Consider the following 20,776-nt stretch of genomic DNA (forward strand, 5'->3'; position numbering starts at 1 on the left):
GGCAAGAACAAGACAAGGATATCCATTCACCACTTTTATTTAACACTGTATCAGAGGTCTTAGCTAATGCAGTAAGAAAAAAAAATAGGCACAGAATGGAAAGGAAGAAGTAAAACATATAAACAAAATGTATTTCTTAATGACATGATCATGTATGTAGAAAACTCTAAGGAATCCATTGAAAAGCTACCAGAAATAATAAATTTAGCAAAACTGCAGGATACAATAGCAATATATAGAAATCAATTGCATTTCTATATACCAGCAACAAATAATTAGAAAAGAAGTTATAAAAACAACTCCATTTAAAATAGTATCAAAACCCACAAATACTTAGGAATACATTTACTAAAAGAAGTGCAGGGCCTATATATACTGAAAATTTAAAAACTGTAATGGGGACTTAAAGGCTTGCTAAATAAATGTAGAAATATACCATATTCATGGATTGGAAGACCCAATATTGTTGAAATGTTTATATTAGTTATTTATTGCTGAGTAACAAATTGCCCAAAACTTAGTGGCTTAAAAACAATAAGCAGTCGTTATACACACAGTATATATGGGTCAGAAATCTGAGGGCAGATTCATTAGGTGACTGTGGTTCAAGATCTCTCACAGGCTGTAGTTAAGATGTTAGACTACCTGTGCTCATATGATGACTGGACATGAAGGATCAGCTTCCATGGTAGTTCAAAAACACAACTGGCAAGTTAGTGCTGATTGCTGGCAGGAGGCCACAGTTCTTTGCCATGTGGACCTGTCCATATTGCTGCTTCAGTGTCCTTGGGACATGGCAGCTGGCTTCCCCCAGAGCAAATAATCTGAGGGAGCAAGACAGAAGCATCTGTGTCTTTTATGACCTGTTCTTTGGAGTCACACACCATCATTTCTGCCATAGTGAACTGTTAAGTACAGGCCACACTCTAGGAGAGGGGAATTAAACTCCATTTCTTGAATTCTGAAAGGATTTGTGGGCACATTTTCAAATAATCTCAATGGCAATTCTCCCCAACTAATCTATAGTTTCAGTGAAATCTCAAACAAAAACTTAATTTGTTTTTGAAATCTTAATTTCTTTTTTTTTTTTTAATTTTTTTTTCAACGTTTTTTATTTATTTTTGGAACAGAGAGAGACAGAGCATGAACGGGGGAGGGGCAGAGAGAGAGGGAGACACAGAATCGGAAACAGGCTCCAGGCTCCGAGCCATCAGCCCAGAGCCTGACGCGGGGCTCGAACTCACGGACCGCGAGATCGTGACCTGGCTGAAGTCGGACGCTTAACCGACTGTGCCACCCAGGCACCCCTTAATTTCTTTTTTTTAAAAGAAATTATAAGCTGATTTAAAAATGCATATGGAAAGTAAACATTCCAAAAACAGCTAAACAAGTTTTGAAAAAGAACAACACTGGAAGACCGACATTATGTGATTTCAACTTAACATAAAGCAAAATTACTCAAGACAGTATGGTACTATGACATATGACAGTATTGGCGTAAAGATATGCATATAAATCACTGGGACAGAAAAGAAACTCAAGAAAGAGACCCACACTGGTTAACTGATTTTCAACAAAGGTGCCAAGGTAATGCAAAGGAGCAAAGAGTCTCTTCAACAAATGGTGATGGAATGATACTAGATAACTGTATGGAAGAAAATATACCTCAGCTCTTACTTCACAAGAATGACACTCAAATGGGATCACAAACCTAAATGCAACAGCAGAAAGTATAAATTCTAGAAGAAAATATCGAATAAAAATCTTTGTGGAATTGGATTAGCACAGATTTCTTAAATAAGGCACCAAAGGCTCAAACTATTTTAAAAACTGAAACACTGAATTAAATCAAGATTAAAAACTTTTGCTCACTGAAAGACATAATTCAGGAAACAAAGAGGCAAGCCACAGACTGGGATAAAATTTTTACAAAATATATCCAACAAAGGGCTTATGTCCAGAATATAAAAAGAATCCTTTTAACTATTATAAGACAAATGTAACCCAATGAAAAAGTGTGTAAAATATTTGAACAGATACCCCACAAAGGAAGATACACAAATGGCCAGCAGGCAGAAGATGTTCAAACCATTAGTCATTAGAGAAATGAAAATTAAAACCCAAGGTATCACTACATGCCAACTAGAATGGCTAAAGTTAAAAGAGCTGACAAAACCAAATGCTAGCAAGGATGTGGAGCAACTGGAACTCTCACGTATTGATGGTGGAAATGGACAACAGACAGCCACGGTAAATCATATTGTACTACTTTATAATGTTTAACATACATTTATCACATGACTCAGCAATTCTCCTCCCAGATATTCACTCAAGAGAAGTGGAAACATGTCCAACACAGCATTATTCCTAACAACTCAAACCTGGAAGCAATCCAAATGTCTATCAACTGGTGAATGGACAAACTGGTACAACCATACCACAGGTTAATACAGTAACAAGGACTGAGAGTAATAAGACCAATCTTAAAAACATCATGTTACCTGAAAGAAGTAAAATACAAAAGAGTTCACACTGTACAATTCCAATTATATGAAATTTTAGAAAAGGCAAAACTAAAATGACATAAAGAATATGAGTGGTTACCTGGGCATGGCAGTTGGTAAGAGGACAGAGAGCAAAAGCAAAAGAAATGAAAAAATGATCAAGGTGAGGGGGCTGTTTTCTACCTTGATGGTAGTGTTCATTACCTGACCATATATAATTATCTTGATTGTTACACGGCTGTATACAATTACCAAAATTTACCAAAATTTACACTTAAAACTGAATTTTATTGTATATAAATAACACTTTAATAAAAGTTTTGGAGAAAAAGAAGTTTTCATAAGAAAGTGAATGTGAAGATCTAGAAAGATCTAGACATTTCTAGATACATTAATCTTCTTTTCAATTTTATAAGAGGTGGGACGTTGGTAAACTAAAAACAATCTTCAGCAACAAAAACTTCTGATATATTGAAAATGTTCCCAGCTAACATGAACTAACAGAACTTTTTGGGAGTAAGCTATGCCACTGTTTATAATTAATAAATTCAAAATCACATGCATTGATTTTACCATAGTCCTTTCCCACAGGCTATCATTAGGATAGAAGAGAAATATCAACACAATCAGTCCCAAAAAGGAAGGAACATTGGACACTTCTATTTAAAAAAAGCAACCAAGAAACAGTTTAAAGAGATAATCAAAAGTGATTGAAGGGTTTCCATCTGTTGATAGGAAAACAATGAGAAGACTGTGGGAAACTGCTCTGTGCTGCAACTGACATGATAATCTACCAGTAATCATCTAAAATTTACAAGTACGGGTGTTTTCTTGGTAATCTCGTCCTTATCTTCATTTCTTTCTCCTTTGACCAGTAGCACTACATTATACACATGCACGCGCACACACATACACACACATATTTAAAATATATATATTTAAAATATACACGTGCATATATATTTTTTAATTTTTTTTAATGTTTGTTTATTTTTTGAAAGAGAGCGTGAGTGGGGGAGGGGCAGAGAGAGAGAGAGAGAGAGAGAGAGAGAGAGAGAGAGAGAGAGAGAGAGAGGAGACACAGAATCCGAAGCAGGCTCCAGTCTCCGAGCTGTCAGCACAAAGCCCCTGATGCAGGGCGCAAACTCACGAACCGTGAGATCATGACCTGAGTCAAAGTTGGACGCTTAATCCACTGAGCCACCCAGGCACCCCAATATATATACATATATATATGTTTAAATGTTTATTTATTTATTAAAGTTTATTTATTTTTGGGGAGAGAGAGAGAGAGAGAGAGAGAGCGCGCATGAGCGGGCCTGGGGCATACAGAGTGGGAGAGAGAGAGAATCCTAAGCAGGCTCCACACTGCCAGTGCTGAGCCCCCTATGGGGCTCAAACTCATGAACCGAGAGATGATGACCTGAGCTAAAATCAGGAGTTGAATGCTCAACTGAGTCACCCAGGTGCCTCCAGGTTAATATATTTTATTTTTTTTAAAAAAAAAATTTTTTTTTCAACGTTTTTTATTTATTTTTGGGACAGAGAGAGACAGAGCATGAACAGGGGAGGTGCAGAGAGAGGGAGACACAGAATCGGAAACAGGCTCCAGGCTCCGAGCCATCAGCCCAGAGCCTGACGCGGGGCTCAAACTCACGGACCGCGAGATCGTGACCTGGCTGAAGTCGGACGCTTAACCGACTGCGCCACCCAGGCGCCCCTCCAGGTTAATATATTTTAAATTATCCTTTCAGCTTTTTCAAAGCCTTTTAAATTTCATTTTCTTGTACATGACAATGCCAGAAACACAAAGCAAGGAACTATTTGTTGAAAGGTGGGGTTTCAGCTGTAATTTTTTTTTTTTTTTTTTTAGTATTTCTTTGAGAGGGAGGTGCAGAAAGTGAGGGAGAGAGAGTAGGCTCATGCTCAGTGTGGAGCCTGATGTGGGGCTTGATCTACAACTGTGAGATCATGACCTAAGCCGATATCAAGAGCTGGACACCCGGGGAGCCTGGGTGGCTTAGTTGGTTAAGTGTCCGATTCTGCTCAGGTCATGATCTCATGGTTCTGGAGTTCAAGCCCCGTACTGGGCTCTGTGCTGTCAGCTGGGAGCCTGCAGCCTGCTTCAGATTCTGTGTCTCCCTCTCTCTCTGCCCCTCCCTACTCATGCTCTGTCAGTCTGTCTCTCTCAAAAATCAACATTAAAAAAAAACAAAAAACAGAAAAGAGTCTGACACTCAACTGACTGAGCCACCCAGGTGCCCCTGAGCTACACCTTTAACCCATTATATGGACGACCAGTTAAATATCTTAATCCTAGAAGAACAAGTATAGCAATAGGCTGGATTCTTTTTTTTTTTTTTTAATTTTTTTTTTTTTTTTATTACGTTTCTTTATTTTTGAGAGGCAGAGAGAGACAGAGCCTGAGCAGGGGAGGGGCAGAGAGAGAGGGAGACACAGAATCCGAAGCAGGCTCCAGGCTCTGAGCTGTCAGCCCAGAGCCTGACATGGGGCTTGACAAAACGTGAGATCATGACCTGAGCCGAAGTTGGACACTCAACTGACTGAGCCACCTAGGCGCCCCTGCTGGGTTCTTCACATCAGGATAGTAGGGGCTGCCAATGGGATAAGCCCACAAAATTCACAACAAAGGTTACAGAAAGTTGTTGACATGTGTCTTTCAGCACTGCTGGGTACTTTTAAAATTTCTTTATATCCAGGATCTCCCTCCTGATTCATGTCTACAACTGACAATGAACAGGGCCCCATGTTAGTGGTGTAGTCTAGGGAGGATCTAACAGTAACTTTGTGCATGTCTTGTGGTTGAAACTGACATAGATGAGAGCCCTGAAAGGAGCAATGGGAGGCCCTGGACCCACTGGACTAGGACAAAACGTCTGGCCGTTGGTCCTGGCACTACCACACATCAGTTGTGCAGTCAGAACTTCAGCTGCCCCATCTCTGAAATCTTTGATTTCCCATTTGGGAAGCCCGGTTTCTCCACCACTGCAGAGCTTGTGTTAACAACTTAGTATGGTAGTACACACTGAAAGCACCCTGACAGTCACAAAGCATTACAAAGTAATGCTTCGTAGCACAGAAACTATTTTGTGAATTCTGTGAATAGTGAATTTTGGAACTCAATAATTATTTATAGATTATTTTGGGATTATAAAGAATACTGTCTAATTCCTAAACTGAAAGACAAGATGACTCAGAAAAAGCTTCAGAGTCAGGACCTAAATGAGTGAGATTTTGCTCGGAAAAGAAGGGACCTAAGGGTGAAAGGAGGGATATAGTTGGAAGAAACTGCATGTGGTTATATAAATCTACCTCTTAGGAGCACAGACACTGAAGCTAGACTACCTGCATTTGAACTCTGTCTTCACTACTTATTAGCTTGTATTTTTAACAAGTTACTTAATCCTCTGTGCCTTTGTTTGTTTCATCTATAAAATGGGGATAACAGTCCCTATTTCATCAGGTTTTTATAAATGCTAATTAAGATAATATTTATAGGGGCGCCTGGGTGGCTCAGTCGGTTAAGCGTCTGACTTCAGCTCAGGTCACGATCTCGCGGTTCGTGAGTTCAATCCTCACATTGGGCTCTCTGCTGATAGCTCAGAGCCTGGAGCCTGCTTCAGATTCTGTGTCTCCCTCTCTCTCTGCTCCTCCCACCACTCACTCACTGTTTCTCTCAAAAACAAATAAACATTAAACAAAAAATATATAATATTTATAAAGTGCTTGGAAAAGAGCTGTATTAGTCTTTCTCTAGGCTGTCTATGCTGTGGGAACAGACCATCCCAAATTTCAGCAGCTTACAGCAAACATTTATTTTTCACTCATTTTATATGTCGGCACAGCCATGCTCCATGTGTCCCCTTCATTCTGAGGTTTGGGCTGAAGGAGTAGCTTCTGTCTGGCACGTGCTTTTCTCATGGCAAAGGGAACAGAGGAATGGTGGAGCTGTGCAGTGGTTCTCAGAACTTCTGCTTGAGAAGCATACATCACTTCTGCTCACAGTTTAGTGGCTAACCTGAGTCACAGAGTAGAGGCTGATGTTGACAGAGCACGGGGAGGCCCTGCAGGGCAGCCCCCACTAGAGAAGGGCAGCACATACTTCGAGCAAGCAAAAGTATCTGAAGAAATAACATAATCTCCTACAAGCGCATGGTACGAAGTAAAGAATAAGTGGCGACTTAATGGCACAGAATCCCAAGATAGGACAAGATGTTCGGGAAGAGTCAAACTTAGCCAGTTTCTCTGAAATATATGGCACATAGGGGACAGACTGGTACATGAGGCCAAATTTTGAAAGGAGGCTGGGTGTTTGCCTACAGGTGAAAGATAAAGTGCAGCAATAAAAATTTAACACCTGTATTTTATAAGCACTTCTGTGACAGCTTTATCAAGACACTGGTGACAATAAGTTCACTGATTCTACACTGAGCATGTAAAAATCAAGCCTACTGGACATTCCCTCCCTGTGGACGCCTGTCTAACAGGACCTTCGTACTGTCAGCCTTGAACTCAGTGACAACTGTCACGCCATGGTAGAGGACAAAAGGGTTCTTTCAGTAGGTCCTGGCTACATGCAGTCAGGATGGGTGAGAGGGGCAGAGAGAGGAAGGGGAGGAAAGGGGGCTAAAGGAGGAGGAACAAATGAATCCATACGAGAGAGACAACGTGTGCTTGTGATGTGCGATATGCCGATAAGCACTCCATCTGGTGTTGGGATTATAAGCACCATGTTAACTGCAAGAAGGTGAAGGCACCCTGTACGTCTGGATGTTCCTGGGAAGTCACTACCGTCTTACACTTCTACACATGGCCCTTCCACAAGCCCAGCCAACTTCCCAGCTCTATCCAGCCTTGACTTCTCTCTGCTGGGTCTGCCCTCAGTTCAATGAACTGAAAACCTCAGGCATCAGGTGAGTTTTTGGACCCACTCTATTGTACCATTCTTTGGTCAATCCAGAGAAGAAACAGAAGGGAAGAAAGAAAAAAAGGAAGCATGAAGAGAAGAAAAAGACACGAAAAGGAGGAAAAGGAACAGAGGACCCAACACACCATTCTCATTCACCAGGGAGTAGTCAGGGCTCCAAACTTAACTCCAAAGAGTTTAGATCTCCACAGATTATGCTAGTTCCATAAGCTTTCCCCTTAATGTTATACCATGACTTGGAAAGCCAATCAACATATGGTTCTGGGGACGCTTCACTGGCTCAGGTGGTTAAGCATTCAACTCTTCATTTCGGCTCAGGTCATGATCTCACATTTGTGGGATCGAGTGCTGCGTCACTGCTTGGGATTCTCTCTCTCTCTCTCTCTCTCTCTCTCTCTCTCTCTCTCTCAAATAAGTAAATAAACATTGTTTTTTAAAAAAATCCATAAGGTTCTGTCTGATGCTTTTTCTTTTTCAGCTACCATAAGACAATGTCTTATATTTTTTCTTTAAAACTATTGTGGATGGATGAGTAAAAAAGCAATCATAGCCCACAAATGAGGCATCCTGACTTCTACAGGATTGCTCACTTTTCCCTTCCTCTTTTTCATGATTTACAAACCCTAATGAGACTTCTGTAATCTCCCACCATTGTGAGGCTTTTTTGTTTTGTTTGAAAAGCTTTAAAGATCCCCAATGCCTACAGAAGGAAATACAAACTCAAACCACATTCAAAGTTCTAAATAATCTGCCATCAATCTATGTTTCTAATCTTATTTTTGGGTAGGGCAGATTTTTTTTTTTTCTCCCATTAGGTTGCTTGATCATAAGCTAATCAAAGTCTGACATATTGTAGAGAACAGGGAAAGAACGCAGGAAACAGGCAAAGGATAGCTGAAAGGGGATAAGCCTGGAGTCTGAAAAAGATAGGCCTGTCTCTTAATTTGTCCCCAGAGAGTTCAAAAGAGGACCAAATGACGATAAATATATGAATTGTAAAAAGAAAATTGGCGAAAGCAGGCTCTTTCTGTTTTAATCATTCCAGAATCAGCTCAGGCCCGAGACTTCAGCTTTTGAGAATTAGGGTACATCCCAGTGGTGATGACTCACTACTCTATGATTCATAAAATGGCAGAAAATGAAGAAGTACAGGGATATGGATGGCCCAAAGGCTCTCTGCAGAAGCACAGAAAGAACTTAAATAAAGTTCAGTAAGGAAATAACATGGTCTCTAAGGAGAAAAAGTATTAATGTGTAACAAGACCAGAGAACTTGTTACTATATAAAAAATGCCCCCAATTTCTGAAGGCCGCTCACCAGAGACCTTAAGAAGACAGTCAAATATGACAGTGAAAATGTGATGGAAGCAGGTGGGCACTAACACCTCGAAGTTCCTGCTTGCACTGAGATATTTCACTTGGCTATTGTAGCCAAGCTTTCCAATTACAATTTTGTGACCTTTCATGGAAACAGTTGTTATTTTAAATATTAAATGTTGGTTTTAAAAACCAGAATTAACAAAGGAGAAACAATACAACATAAAATACGTATTCATGACACATGTGAATAATCTCGAAGTAATCTTTAAGCAAACCTGAATGCCCCTGACCCTTTCTGGGCAGCAGGTGGAATCTGGGCTGGATCACAAAACAGAACTGAAGAGTGACAGCTGTCCTAGGCAACTGACTTAGTACTGCCCCTGGAAAGCTAAATACTCTTCCCCTCTGAACCTAGGAAAAAAATTTAGTCCTCCTTTTCTCTGTGACATCACTGAAGACAGAAAGCAGGCTCCTACTTAAGTAAGTGCTGTCCTGACTCAACTCTATCAACCACTCTCCTTTCAGTCAGTGAGGTATTTTAAAGTTTTATATTCAGAAACATTTATAATCATGCAAGAATAAATAACACACGGAGAGATTAAAAACTAGCCTACCCAAAATAAACCCACCAGTAACTAAATAAAATAAATCTGAAGTTGGCAGCTTTCCAGAAAAGCATGAGTAAAGTTTGTGGTTTCTATGACAGCAGATACACATGACTTATGTTTTACACAAATGTCTTTTTCAAAAAAAAGCTCCTTCTCCTAAACAACACAGAATGGCCAGATTGAAATAAAATCGCTTCCTTAACACACACAGTATGTCAGGAGAACTATTGGTTTCAATGCTGGAAGGTGAAATTTCATTAACAGGTTTCCTAATATGCCCCCAGAACACTCAATACCATCTGTGCAGTTCTTTTTGTAGTAAGAATTTTATTTTATTTTTTAGCATTTGATGTAGGATTAAGAAAAAAAAAAAAAAGGGAAGTCACTTGATATACATGGGAGAGAAGTCACGTTGAGCAACAGACATCTGGGACAAGCTGTGGCTTTGTGAATCTCAGACCCTGATTCTATAATCAAGTAATGTGTAAACCGAACATTCACAAATAATTTTAATATCCTTTATAATTATCCGTATCTAAAGTATACTATATTATATTAAATGTTTCATAATAAAAACATGTTTTTTTGGAAAAAGTCAGAAATAAAATATTCATTAAATTCAATACAAGCACCAACATTACTGTAAGGCATGAAGGAAAGGAACACTGGCTATGATTATCACTGATGCTAATCACTGTAAATAAACATAATATCACCTAATTATGATGGAATAATAATGAAGAACAAAACTGAAATGAATATTTGTCAGATTTGTGTTCATTGTAGGTCAACATAGGCTGAATTAATTATTGTTAAAAGTGAAAATTCAATGGGCTCAGAGGTGTTCATGAATAGGTAGACTGTTTAAATGCTAAATTCTGGGAATTATATTCCAAATACTGTGCAATGCTATTTACTCTTCTTCTTCCTCTTTTTTTTTTTTAAGTTTATTTATTTTTGAGAGAGACAGAGATAAAGAAAGCACAAGCTGGGGAGGGGCAGAAATAGAGGGGGACAGAGGATCCAAAGCAGGCTCTGTGCTGACAGCAGAGAGCCTGATACAGGGGTCAAACCCACAAACCGTGAGATCATGACCTGAGCTGAAGTCGGATGCTTAACCGACTGAGCCACCCAGGTGCCCCTCTATTTACTCTTCTTAAGGGATTTTTATGTTAAAAATTTGTTAAACTTCTGACTCTTAAAAAGAAAAAATCCAACAATTCCATACATCACACAGTTCTTATCACGACAAGACACCCCAAAACTAATATAACACTATGTTTACTATACTGGAATTAAAAACTTAACTGTAAGAAATTTAAACAAGTACCTACTACCTGTTAAACATGTACTGGAAAAGACTGTGATCACAACACGCATATTTTAGATTTTAAAAAGACTACAAAGAAATGAAAAAATGCAACCTCCAATTCTAGAGCACTGAATGCCACAAAATGAAACTTTCTGGGGTGATAGCAAGCACTTGATTTAAAACCAGAAGTCTGAAAACAATAAAGAAACAAAATGAAATGTTTCAAAACAAATGTCACATAATGAGTGATTAAAGAAGGGTTTGGATAATACGACCCAATCAATAGTAAACCAGCACAGTGAAATAGCATATAGTCAGTCCGGTACTTCTCAAATTCTTGAATGCTTCAGGAAAATACTGAAAACAGGACTCAAGACCATTTACTGCTAAAAGAAACAAAATGTATCAGGAAAGAAATAGTAGACCATCATGCTGCTCTTATTATGAGAGCATGGCACTATCTATTGTTTGCAGGCTAGTGAAGTAGCTGTTAATCAAACTGACAGTTCAAGTGGGAGGAGATTAGGAGATTAAGAGACAGCTTGGTGACCATGCCCCACAGATGCAGTCTGATCCCACACTGTCACCAGTCACTATGAAGTCTTAGGAACACAAGAGGCTTGGATGGTTTGAAGACCACCTAATGGAGGTCAGCTCTGTGGGCCTGTGTTATCTGGGTGCCTGAGACAGGTATTTCTGGAGGCGGAAACAAAGTGACTTCAACCCTCAGGATGTGGGCTGGCAGCCTGGAGAACGAAGGACTAAATTGTAAATGAAAAGAATGAGCACACAGAAGAAACTGTACAGAGTGCATAAAGGAAGGAGAGGTGAGCAGGTCTAAAGTAACAACACAGGGGCCCAAATCCCACCCACCAGGAAATAAGACTAAATCATAACACTGAAAAAGTCTGCAGGGACTGAGTGCATGGTTATTTCCAAATCCTTTCCCGGTGATGCTATATATATCACGATGAATCCCTACTTCATCAATCTTCCCCAAGAAAAAAATTAAAACTATATTCCATACACACTAATTATAAACTTATTTTTATATAAGCTTGGGAGTACAAATTTAAGTTATGGATGAAAAATAAAACAACTTCACGTTCTAGATTTCTTTTTAAATATCTCATGAATACAGTTTAAGACAAATGCTTGATAAAATAGCACAGCAGGGGACGGGTGGGATGAAGCCATTCCAGTGCACAGGTGAGGACGCAGCCCAAACCCTTCAGCTCATCTCTGCCGCCTTCTCTGGCCACCACCCAGACGATTCTCCTGCCAGTTCTAGTCCACCTGACTTTCCATTTTGCCTTATTTTCCCCTTGCATGACAATGTCTCTTCACAAAACAAGAACATCTCTGGTTATTTTTAGTAAGTCCAACTTCAATTTTTTCTGTCATTTTTTTTCTACTCTGAGTTCGACTGCTAAGGTAATTTTAAAAAACAGTAACAAGAGGGGCACTGGGGTGACTTAGTCAGTTAAAGGTCCAACTCTTGATTTCAGCTCAGGTCACGATCTCACCGTTTATGAATTCGAGCCCTGCATCGGGCTCCACGCTGACAGTACAGAGCCTGCATCTGATTCTCTCTCTTCCTCTCTCCCTGCACCTCCCCTGCTCACACTCTCTCAAAATAAATAAATAGACTTAAAAAAATTTGAGGGGCGCCTGGGTGGCTCAGTCGGTTAGGCGTCCAACTTAGGCTCAAGTCATGATCTCAAGGTTTGTGAGTTCGAGCCCCGCACTGGGCTCTCTTCTGTCAGCACAGAGCCTGCTTCGGATCCTCTGTCTCTCTCTCTCTCTCTGCCCCTCCCCTGCTTGTTCTCTGTCTCAAATAAATTAATTAATTAAAAAATTTTTTTTGAAAAAAAAAATTAACAAGAAACTCAGCTAAAACTTTCATCAAAATTACCTTGAAAACTGAGACAAACTGGCCCCCTTCATCTTAACTGTTGATGTAACTGGCCCCTCTGCATTACTAAGGAAGCAGCACTGAGATGGAGCTGACACAGTTAAAAGAATGTTGGAGACCAGTGAATATACCCATAATCCAAGGGTGACATTTTCCCTAAAGTTGCTTCAGAAAAGTGAGTTTAGGGGGAGGGAAATCACACTTACAAGTCCACTTATGGCTATAATCCAGATGTAGGAACCAGAGGTGAAAAGCTATAAAAGAAAAAAAAAAGGCAACTAAAAATTAAATTCAACTGCCAGTCACAGCATACTTCTGTTTACGTAACTACAGTGATATCCATTTAAATAGTAATTGTATATCTCTTAATATAAACAAGTAGAAAATTAATAAGTATCAATTCTGTCATTCAAAAGAAAATGATATACTTTTTCTTTTTTTTAAACCAAGCTCTTAGCCTTCCCATAGCCTAAAATAGACTGGTTGCACCTAATCCACTCCTGTGCAAAGAAAAATAAGTTAAATTCAAGTATATTCTTATTTATAAATGGACACTAATTGATTTAAACAAAGCAAAATGCCACATACCAAGCAATTATTACAATCAACAACATACAAAATGCGTAGTCACCATCCCATGCCTGGTGCTGAGTAATGGCAGGTGACATTAGTTTCCACAGTTCTCTCATTTTAATTTCTCATCACTGTCACTCTAATTTTGGACGGGCCGACTTGTGTGAGCACACAGGCATGTCCAAGGCTGCTCGACTTACCTGCTGTGCCTCTCATTCCAGACCACTCAGGGAAGAGCAAACTAGACAATGACACTGAAGTTAATCCATGCAAAAGTAATCAGAATTAAGCCTCATAAAATCTCTCCCTTTGTTTTCCAAATCATTTACATAGGAGAGTTGTGCTGAGGTTAAACAAAAAAAAGTCGTAAGACATTCAAAGTGTTGCTGTGAGAAGGGAAAGATCTAGAACCTACTGTTTGTTCATATTTATACCATTATATTGGGTGTATGAGGACTTCTGCTCCTAGACAAAGAAGCATGACCAGGGGTTAAGTACAGACACTGTGCTAAATGGAAATCTCAAAGTTCTGCACATTTATCAAGGATCTATAAAAAGAGAGAGAGAGAGAGAGAGAGAGAGAGAGAGAGAGAGAGAGAGAGAGAGAAACATAAACAGAAGAGAGATACAAAGGTAAGAGAAGACAAAGTACAGGCAAAAAGGAGGCTGACAAATTTTGTTCTTAGTGCTACCTTACAGAGAAAGGAGCACTGGTTGCAAATTTAAATTTAATCCCTTGATCTAAAATTTAATCCTTTTACCTAGTGTAAACGACTTTGAAAATAAAAAGGATGGGGCGCCTGGGTGGCTCAGTCGGTTGAGCGGCCGACTTCGGCTCAGGTCACGATCTCGCGGTATGTGAGTTCGAGCCCCGCGTCGGGCTCTGTGCTGACTGCTCAGAGCCTGGAGCCTGTTTCAGATTCTGTGTCTCCCTCTCCCTCTGACCCTCCCCCGTTCATGCTCTGTCTCTCTCTGTCTCAAAAATAAATAAACGTTAAAAAAAAAAAAAAGAAAAGAAAAAGGATGAAAACTATGTGGAAAAATATTTTTCTGTAGTTTTATTCTAAAAATATAAAGAATAATAAAATAGCTAACACTTTTTTGCCATTGTTTTATTTTGTTTTTGTTTGTTCGCTTTTAGCTAACACTTTTTTTTTTTTTTAATTTTTTTTTTTTTCAACGTTTTTTATTTATTTTTGGGACAGAGAGAGACAGAGCATGAACAGGGGAGGTGCAGAGAGAGGGAGACACAGAATCGGAAACAGGCTCCAGGCTCCGAGCCATCAGCCCAGAGCCTGACGCGGGGCTCGAACTCACGGACCGCGAGATCGTGACCTGGTTGAAGTCGGACGCTTAACCGACTGCGCCACCCAGGCGCCCCAGCTAACACTTTCATAGCACTTACTATGTGCCAAGCATCGATCTTAACGCTTTTCATATATTAAAGTTATTGAATCCTCCTAATCACCCTACAAGGTAAGTTCTATTATTAACTCTATTTTAATCATAAAAACGGAGAGGTTAAGTAACCTGCTAAGATCAGAGAGCTGGCAGTGTACCCAACAGGTCTGGCTCTGCCGCCCAGTGATCATGACCTCCAAGCTGTCATGTCTCATACACGAGTAAGAAGAGTGTATCATTAATTCCGTCAATAAAAAATTATTTCCTTTGGACTCTTAAGCCCCTCATCTTATTGCATGTTTGGTCCCAATTGTGTCTGGTCATGTTTTAACAGTAGGTATGTTTTTTCTCACTGCTGGGCTCCTTGAGGACAAGGGTGCTAAATCTCATACTTCATTTTATCTTCCACAGCCCCCAGCATAGGGCATTACGTGACTGGCTCTCAAGCCATCTGATACCTTCAGAAACATTTTTGCTCTTCTGATAATAATTAAAATCATTCAATCATTCATTCATTCATTCATTCATTCATCCAATGTCCCTGGCTTCAAAAAGTGTTATGCAGGAGACAGAAAGACACAGAAACATATGTGAAGGTCAAGGGAGGAGGGAGGTAGGGAGAGAATAGAAACTTAGAGAAAAAGGGGTCCCCATTCACATCAAGGTGGGGAGTGGTGGGAGTTGATACTGAATAGGCAAAAAGAACCCTGGATGCCATTTATGGTAAGGATTTTAGATGTTATCAAAAGCCAATGAGGCATCTCCACCTCTATTTCCCAATACTAACTTCTACCTCACCAAAAAAAAAAAAAAAAAAAAAAAAAAAAAAAAAAAAAGATAACATTCACAATCTCAGAAAAACCAATAGAGACAGAAATTATTAATTAATATTGGAACCAAATGACTTAGTTCTTACTATCTGTTTGGATTATCTTGACCAACCAACAGTATTATCTCTAATCCTTCAAGGAACCTTGTAAGATAGACATTATCATCCCCACTTTATGGATGGGCAAATGGAAGCTCAGAAAAGTGACAAAGCAAATAACTACCAAAACAAGTAATCAAACCAAAGTCCATTTGGCTCCAAAGACCTTCCATAATGCTCCACTTAATGCCTACACCATAATTAATAAAACAACATTTTTCACCCTCAAGGATGCTCTATAACTTTAGTTATATAAGGCACTATAGAGTCAACAAGAGGCTCCGAGGGTTTTCAAAACTGACCCAAGTCTCATCTCCTTGCTAAACTAGAACTTGGGTCTCCTGCCCCAGGTCCAGGGTACTCTTCTATCACCGCATTCTGCCTTCTGCTGTAACTCTTTTTAAAAAGTAAACATGCGGGGCGCGTGGGTGGCTCACTCAGTTAAGCATCTGACTCTTGATTTTGGCTCAGGTCATGATCTCATGGTCCTGAGACTGAACTCCATGTTGGGCTCTGCACTGGGTATGCAGCCTGCTTAAGATTCTCTCTCTCTCTCTCTCTCTATGGGGCACCAGGGTGGCTCAATCGGTTGAGTATCTGACTTGAGCTCAGGTCATGATCTCACAGTTCGTGGGTTTGAGCTCCACGTTGAGCCCTGTGCTAACAGCTCTGAGTCTGGAGCCTGCTTTGGATTCTATGTCTTCCTCTCACTCTCTACCCCTCCCCCTGCTCATACTCTGTGTCTGTCAAAAATAAATACACATTTTTTTTTTTAAAGATTCTCTCTCTTTCTTTCTCTCTGCCCCTCTCCCTCTCTCTCTCTCTCTCGCTCAAAAAAAAAACCCAAAAACCCACAAACTAAAATCTTTAAAAAAGTAAACTGCCACCGCAAATCCTAGCAGTAAGAATAAACTGCAGAAAAGTGCTATTAGGTGATACATTAGGAAGGATAAGGGAGAGTGACTGTATGCAGGCTGAGAGACGAAGAATATACATTTCATGAGAAACAGTTGTAAAAGTGGTGAGGAAACACTCACCCCAGATGAACCATTGATAACACCTGACAGCACGCTAGACAGGTTGGAGGAAATATCAAAGGTTAAAAGGGGAGGGAGGAGGGCATTTGACAGAGACACTAGTATCCGGTTTGATATATGTGGGATAAGGAATGTTATGAGTATTAACAGTGGATCAAAAGGCCATGGTGCTGCAGGGAACAGCAGAATAAAAGTTCACATCAAAAGCTCTGAGAATGAAAGAAAAGTGAGGAGTATTACAGGGAGAAAATGAAAATCCTGTTATCTTCTGTCACTTGGCCTGGAACCCAGCAGAGGTAGGTCAATGGCACTGGATATTGGTGAACATAACCTTTTCCAATTTAGATCAAACAATAGGAACTCTCGAAGGTCTTCGAATCAAATCACTTAGCAAAGTGGCCATACAGCACAGAAGTTATAAAGTTGGTAAGGCATGTCTGGTTTCTTCTTCAGCGCTCTATTTGTAACACTGTACTCATTAATTTTGACAGTGAATTTCCACTTTCCACCTTTTGACGGGTCTCATTTGTTTCCACTTCATACTGTGATTTGTAAAAGGTACTTACACGGAATTGTACAATGAAATTAAAATATTTTCCACTGATACAAATTACAGTGAAAGCTCTTATCAGATTTCTAAAGACTATGAAAGTATTCTAGTACATTATATACCTTGATGTTCTTGTTCTGTAACACTTCCTTTGAACATTTGATATAGATCATGAAGCCAAACTTATGGGGAAAAGAACATTGTTTTCAAGGAGATCAAATGAGAAAAAGACATCCCCCCCCATACCAAAAAAAAAGATCTGGTTAAAGAAACATGAACATAAAAATGCATACTGTACCTGTAGTCCCAATATATAAATCAATGTCTTGTTTGTGATGGACAATGGGCCCAGAATTTGTGCCACTTGGACTCTCGGTATGGAGCAGTAAAATGGTACAAACAGAGCAAACACAGGTGCCAGGCTATGCAAACAAACAAACAAACAAAAAATCACTATAGTATAATACTCAACTTAAAATACCAATAGCAAATATATATTTGAAGCAACACTGCTTATTTCTATCTGAAAGCATGGTCTTAGATATACAAACTAGATTCTACATGTGCATCACATCTGAAATAATTTGTACTTATATAATATATAACACTTTATGAAAACTCTAACTATCTAAACACTTATTGACTCTCCTAAAACTATTGCAGAGGTGGTTTAGCATCTACTAATTGTCGGGCATTGTGAGAAAATTTAAAGTTGCCACTGTGTTTTCTTCCCATGAATGACTTAAATCTAATGAAAGAGATTTTCACAAAAGCAACAAACGTAATCTATCATGGTCACATCCCAAAGTCTCCTCTCACACTGTCCAACTATATCACCACAGCGCTTGACACTCTTCCCACTCCTGCCTTTCCTTCCTCAAACCCCTTCTTCCCCCTACCTTAAAACCTGTTCTTGCTGGTCCCCCAGATTTCTCCTGCCACTCTTCTTCTACCCTCTCCAGGGCTCGCCATAGCCTCTTCTTACTCCAGTGTCTCCTTGTTATCGTCTCGAGCCATTCCATGGCATGGATTACAAAAATGGAGTCCCCAAACTGTCAGCCTGTCCTTCCCCTTGGTTATGAAACTCAATTTGATACCTTCAACTTGACATACTCAAAAGTCACGAAGTGTCTTTCTAATTAAAGTCTTGTTTCTCTCCAGTCTATCTCTTAACACTGTTGACACACAAAACATAACACTGATCATGTCACACCCCTATTTAAACCCATCCTTCCACAGGCACCCCAGATCCAAAAAGGAAATATGAATATTAGCATGAAATAGCAACGCCCTCCAATTCGTGCTTGTAAGTGTAGTTTCTTATTAGTATAATGTAGTGTAGTCTTTCTCTCCCTTCACCCAGTCTGGCTCCTCCCCACTATCTCAACCCCCAAAGATGCTCCCGGGGCACAGTAGGCTCTTTTGACTATTCACTGACACAAGTTATTCTTTCAACCTAAATGTCCTTTCTACTTTTCTGCTTAGGAAACACTTCTGGCACGTGACAGCCCAATTCTTTCCTGTAGCCACCACTCCAGCTCCTCTGGGCAGCCCGAAGCTCCCTCCTCTGACCTACAGGCTCCCTCAGTTTCACTGTTTCAGTCAATCAGTGAATCTCCTGTGCACTACATGAGGCAGCAGCCCAGCTACAGGAGCTCCATCTATGTCTACGAGTAAGAAGCAGTCTCTAACCTCCAGGAACTAGCTCCAGGATTGCACACTCACATTCCTGCAAGGGCTAGGCAGGAAACACGAATGAGGAGAGTGGTCTGGAAACACGCTCACACCCATTCATCATTAGACGCTTGGCGTAATGACTCAATATAGCCTTTATTTTTCCTTTGTAGTTTTGTTGTTGTTGTTTTGTGTGTTTGGTGAGTGGCATGAGTACACCTTTACCATAAAAAAAAAAAATGCAAGAAACGTTTTCATTTCCACTTTTGTGGAAACACAGAATGCTCTTGACCTCTTGCACAAAATTTTCCCTTCTCTGATAGAGATCATTAAAAAAAAAAAATCACTCATTGTCCTCTCAATTCTGCTTCCAAAAACAGAGTGAAAGCAAACATACAGTACAAATCTGAAAGATGGCAGCAGCATCTATAGGCATCTACAAGAATACAGCAAATACTAGAAGAGGGAAAACCCTAACTAGTGAGCACCTAAGTGTCAGACACTGGATAAGGACTGGAGACACAGACGCAATCTTTCTCAGTCTTGCAAGAAGGACAGTGGAGACAGGGCAGCCAATGTATGTAGGCAGAACAGTGGATCAGCTTCAAATGCCTCACTCATGGGGCGCCTGGGTGGCTCAGTTGGTTGAGCATCCGACTTCGGCTCAGGTCATGATCTCGCGGTCTGTGAGTTCAAGCCATGCATCGGGCTCTGTGCTGATAGCTTGGAGCCTGGAGCCTGCTTTAGATTCTGTGTCTCCCTCTCTCTCTGCCCCTCCCCCGCTCATGCTCTTTCTCCCTCTGTCAAAAATAAACATTAAAAAAAATATATGCCTCCTTCATCTGGCTCTCCTCCTAGACAGAGTACCTCCCATAGCAGGGAAGGAAATGCACCTTCCTGGATCCTCCAGCATGTGCCACAGTGCTTGGCATAGCATGGCAGCCTCATCCAATTGAAGGCCATAAAATAATCCTTATTCTTGAACAGCTGTATGATCATTTATTTCAAAATGGGATAGTAATTATGAGAAGAATAACCTAGTGGCTATAATTCTAGTCTTTTTTATTTACTTTTATCTGAAGTAGTATAATTAACATATGGTGTTATATCAGTTTCAGATGTACAATACAGTGATTCAACATTTCTATACATTACTCAGTGCTCATCATATGTACTCCCTTTTTTATCTAGGGTTAGAGTTAAGGTTAGAATTAAGGCATGTGCTTAGTATCCTACAGTTCAGAGACCTCTCCAGGGGATCAGGGTTAGGGTGTTAGGGATAGGGGTTAGGGGTTAGGGTATGCCTAGTATTCTGCAGTTCAGGGATCTCTCCAGAGACTAAAACCCCAGACTTCTGCTGGGTTGAGAACAGACTAGGCATCCATCTACCCAGCTGATACTCTAGTACTCTTTAAACAGATATTTAATTAGTCCTTCTGCATTTATGTCTACCTTCACACTCATTTACAGAAATACTACCTATTCTTAACTGTTTCAGTTCTTCTCCAGGATAACTAGGCTGGTTCTCAGTTTTTCTTCTTGTGTGTTCTGGAAGCCACTTTCTCAGATCTAGGGTAGGGTTAGGGCTTTCTTTTTTTCCCACATTCCTGCCAACACTTGTTATTTCTTGTCTTTTTGATTGTAGTCATTCTGACAGATTAAGATATCTCAATTGTGGTTTTGATTTGCATGTCCCTGACAACTGAGCATCTTTTCATGTGTCTGTTGGCTATTCGTAGGTCTTCTTTGGCAAAATGTCTATTCAGGTTGTCTGTCCATTTTTAAATTGAATTATTTGTGGGGCTTTTTGGTGTTGTGTTATAGAAGTTCTTTACATATTTTGGATATTAACCCCATATCAGATAAATCATTTGCAGGATCTTCTCCCATTTGGTAGGTTGCCTTATTGTTTTATTGATGGTTTCCTTCACTGTGCAAAAGCTGTTTATTTTGGTGTAGTCCCAAAAGTTTATTTTTGCTTTTGTTTCCCTTCCCTGAGAAGACATA

The 20,776-nt window shown here is 39.9% G+C and overlaps 1 protein-coding gene across 7 annotated transcripts in view; it reads right to left on the reverse strand.

Annotated features, from left to right (window-relative positions):
* Positions 1 to 20,776, reverse strand: part of UBAC2 (UBA domain containing 2) — a 266,972-nt gene that overhangs the window by 55,227 nt on the left and 190,969 nt on the right. For all 7 annotated transcript variants that reach the window (XM_058744182.1, XM_058744171.1, XM_058744155.1 and 4 more), the window contains 2 exons: positions 17,394 to 17,517; positions 12,813 to 12,860 (listed from right to left, as the gene is read on the reverse strand). In XM_058744182.1, the coding sequence (XP_058600165.1) occupies positions 12,813 to 12,860; positions 17,394 to 17,517 (172 nt within the window). The remainder of the gene's footprint in view (positions 1 to 12,812; positions 12,861 to 17,393; positions 17,518 to 20,776) is intronic.

Source organism: Neofelis nebulosa, chromosome 1, assembly GCF_028018385.1.
Source record: "Neofelis nebulosa isolate mNeoNeb1 chromosome 1, mNeoNeb1.pri, whole genome shotgun sequence".
Classification (NCBI taxonomy): Eukaryota; Metazoa; Chordata; class Mammalia; order Carnivora; family Felidae; genus Neofelis; species Neofelis nebulosa.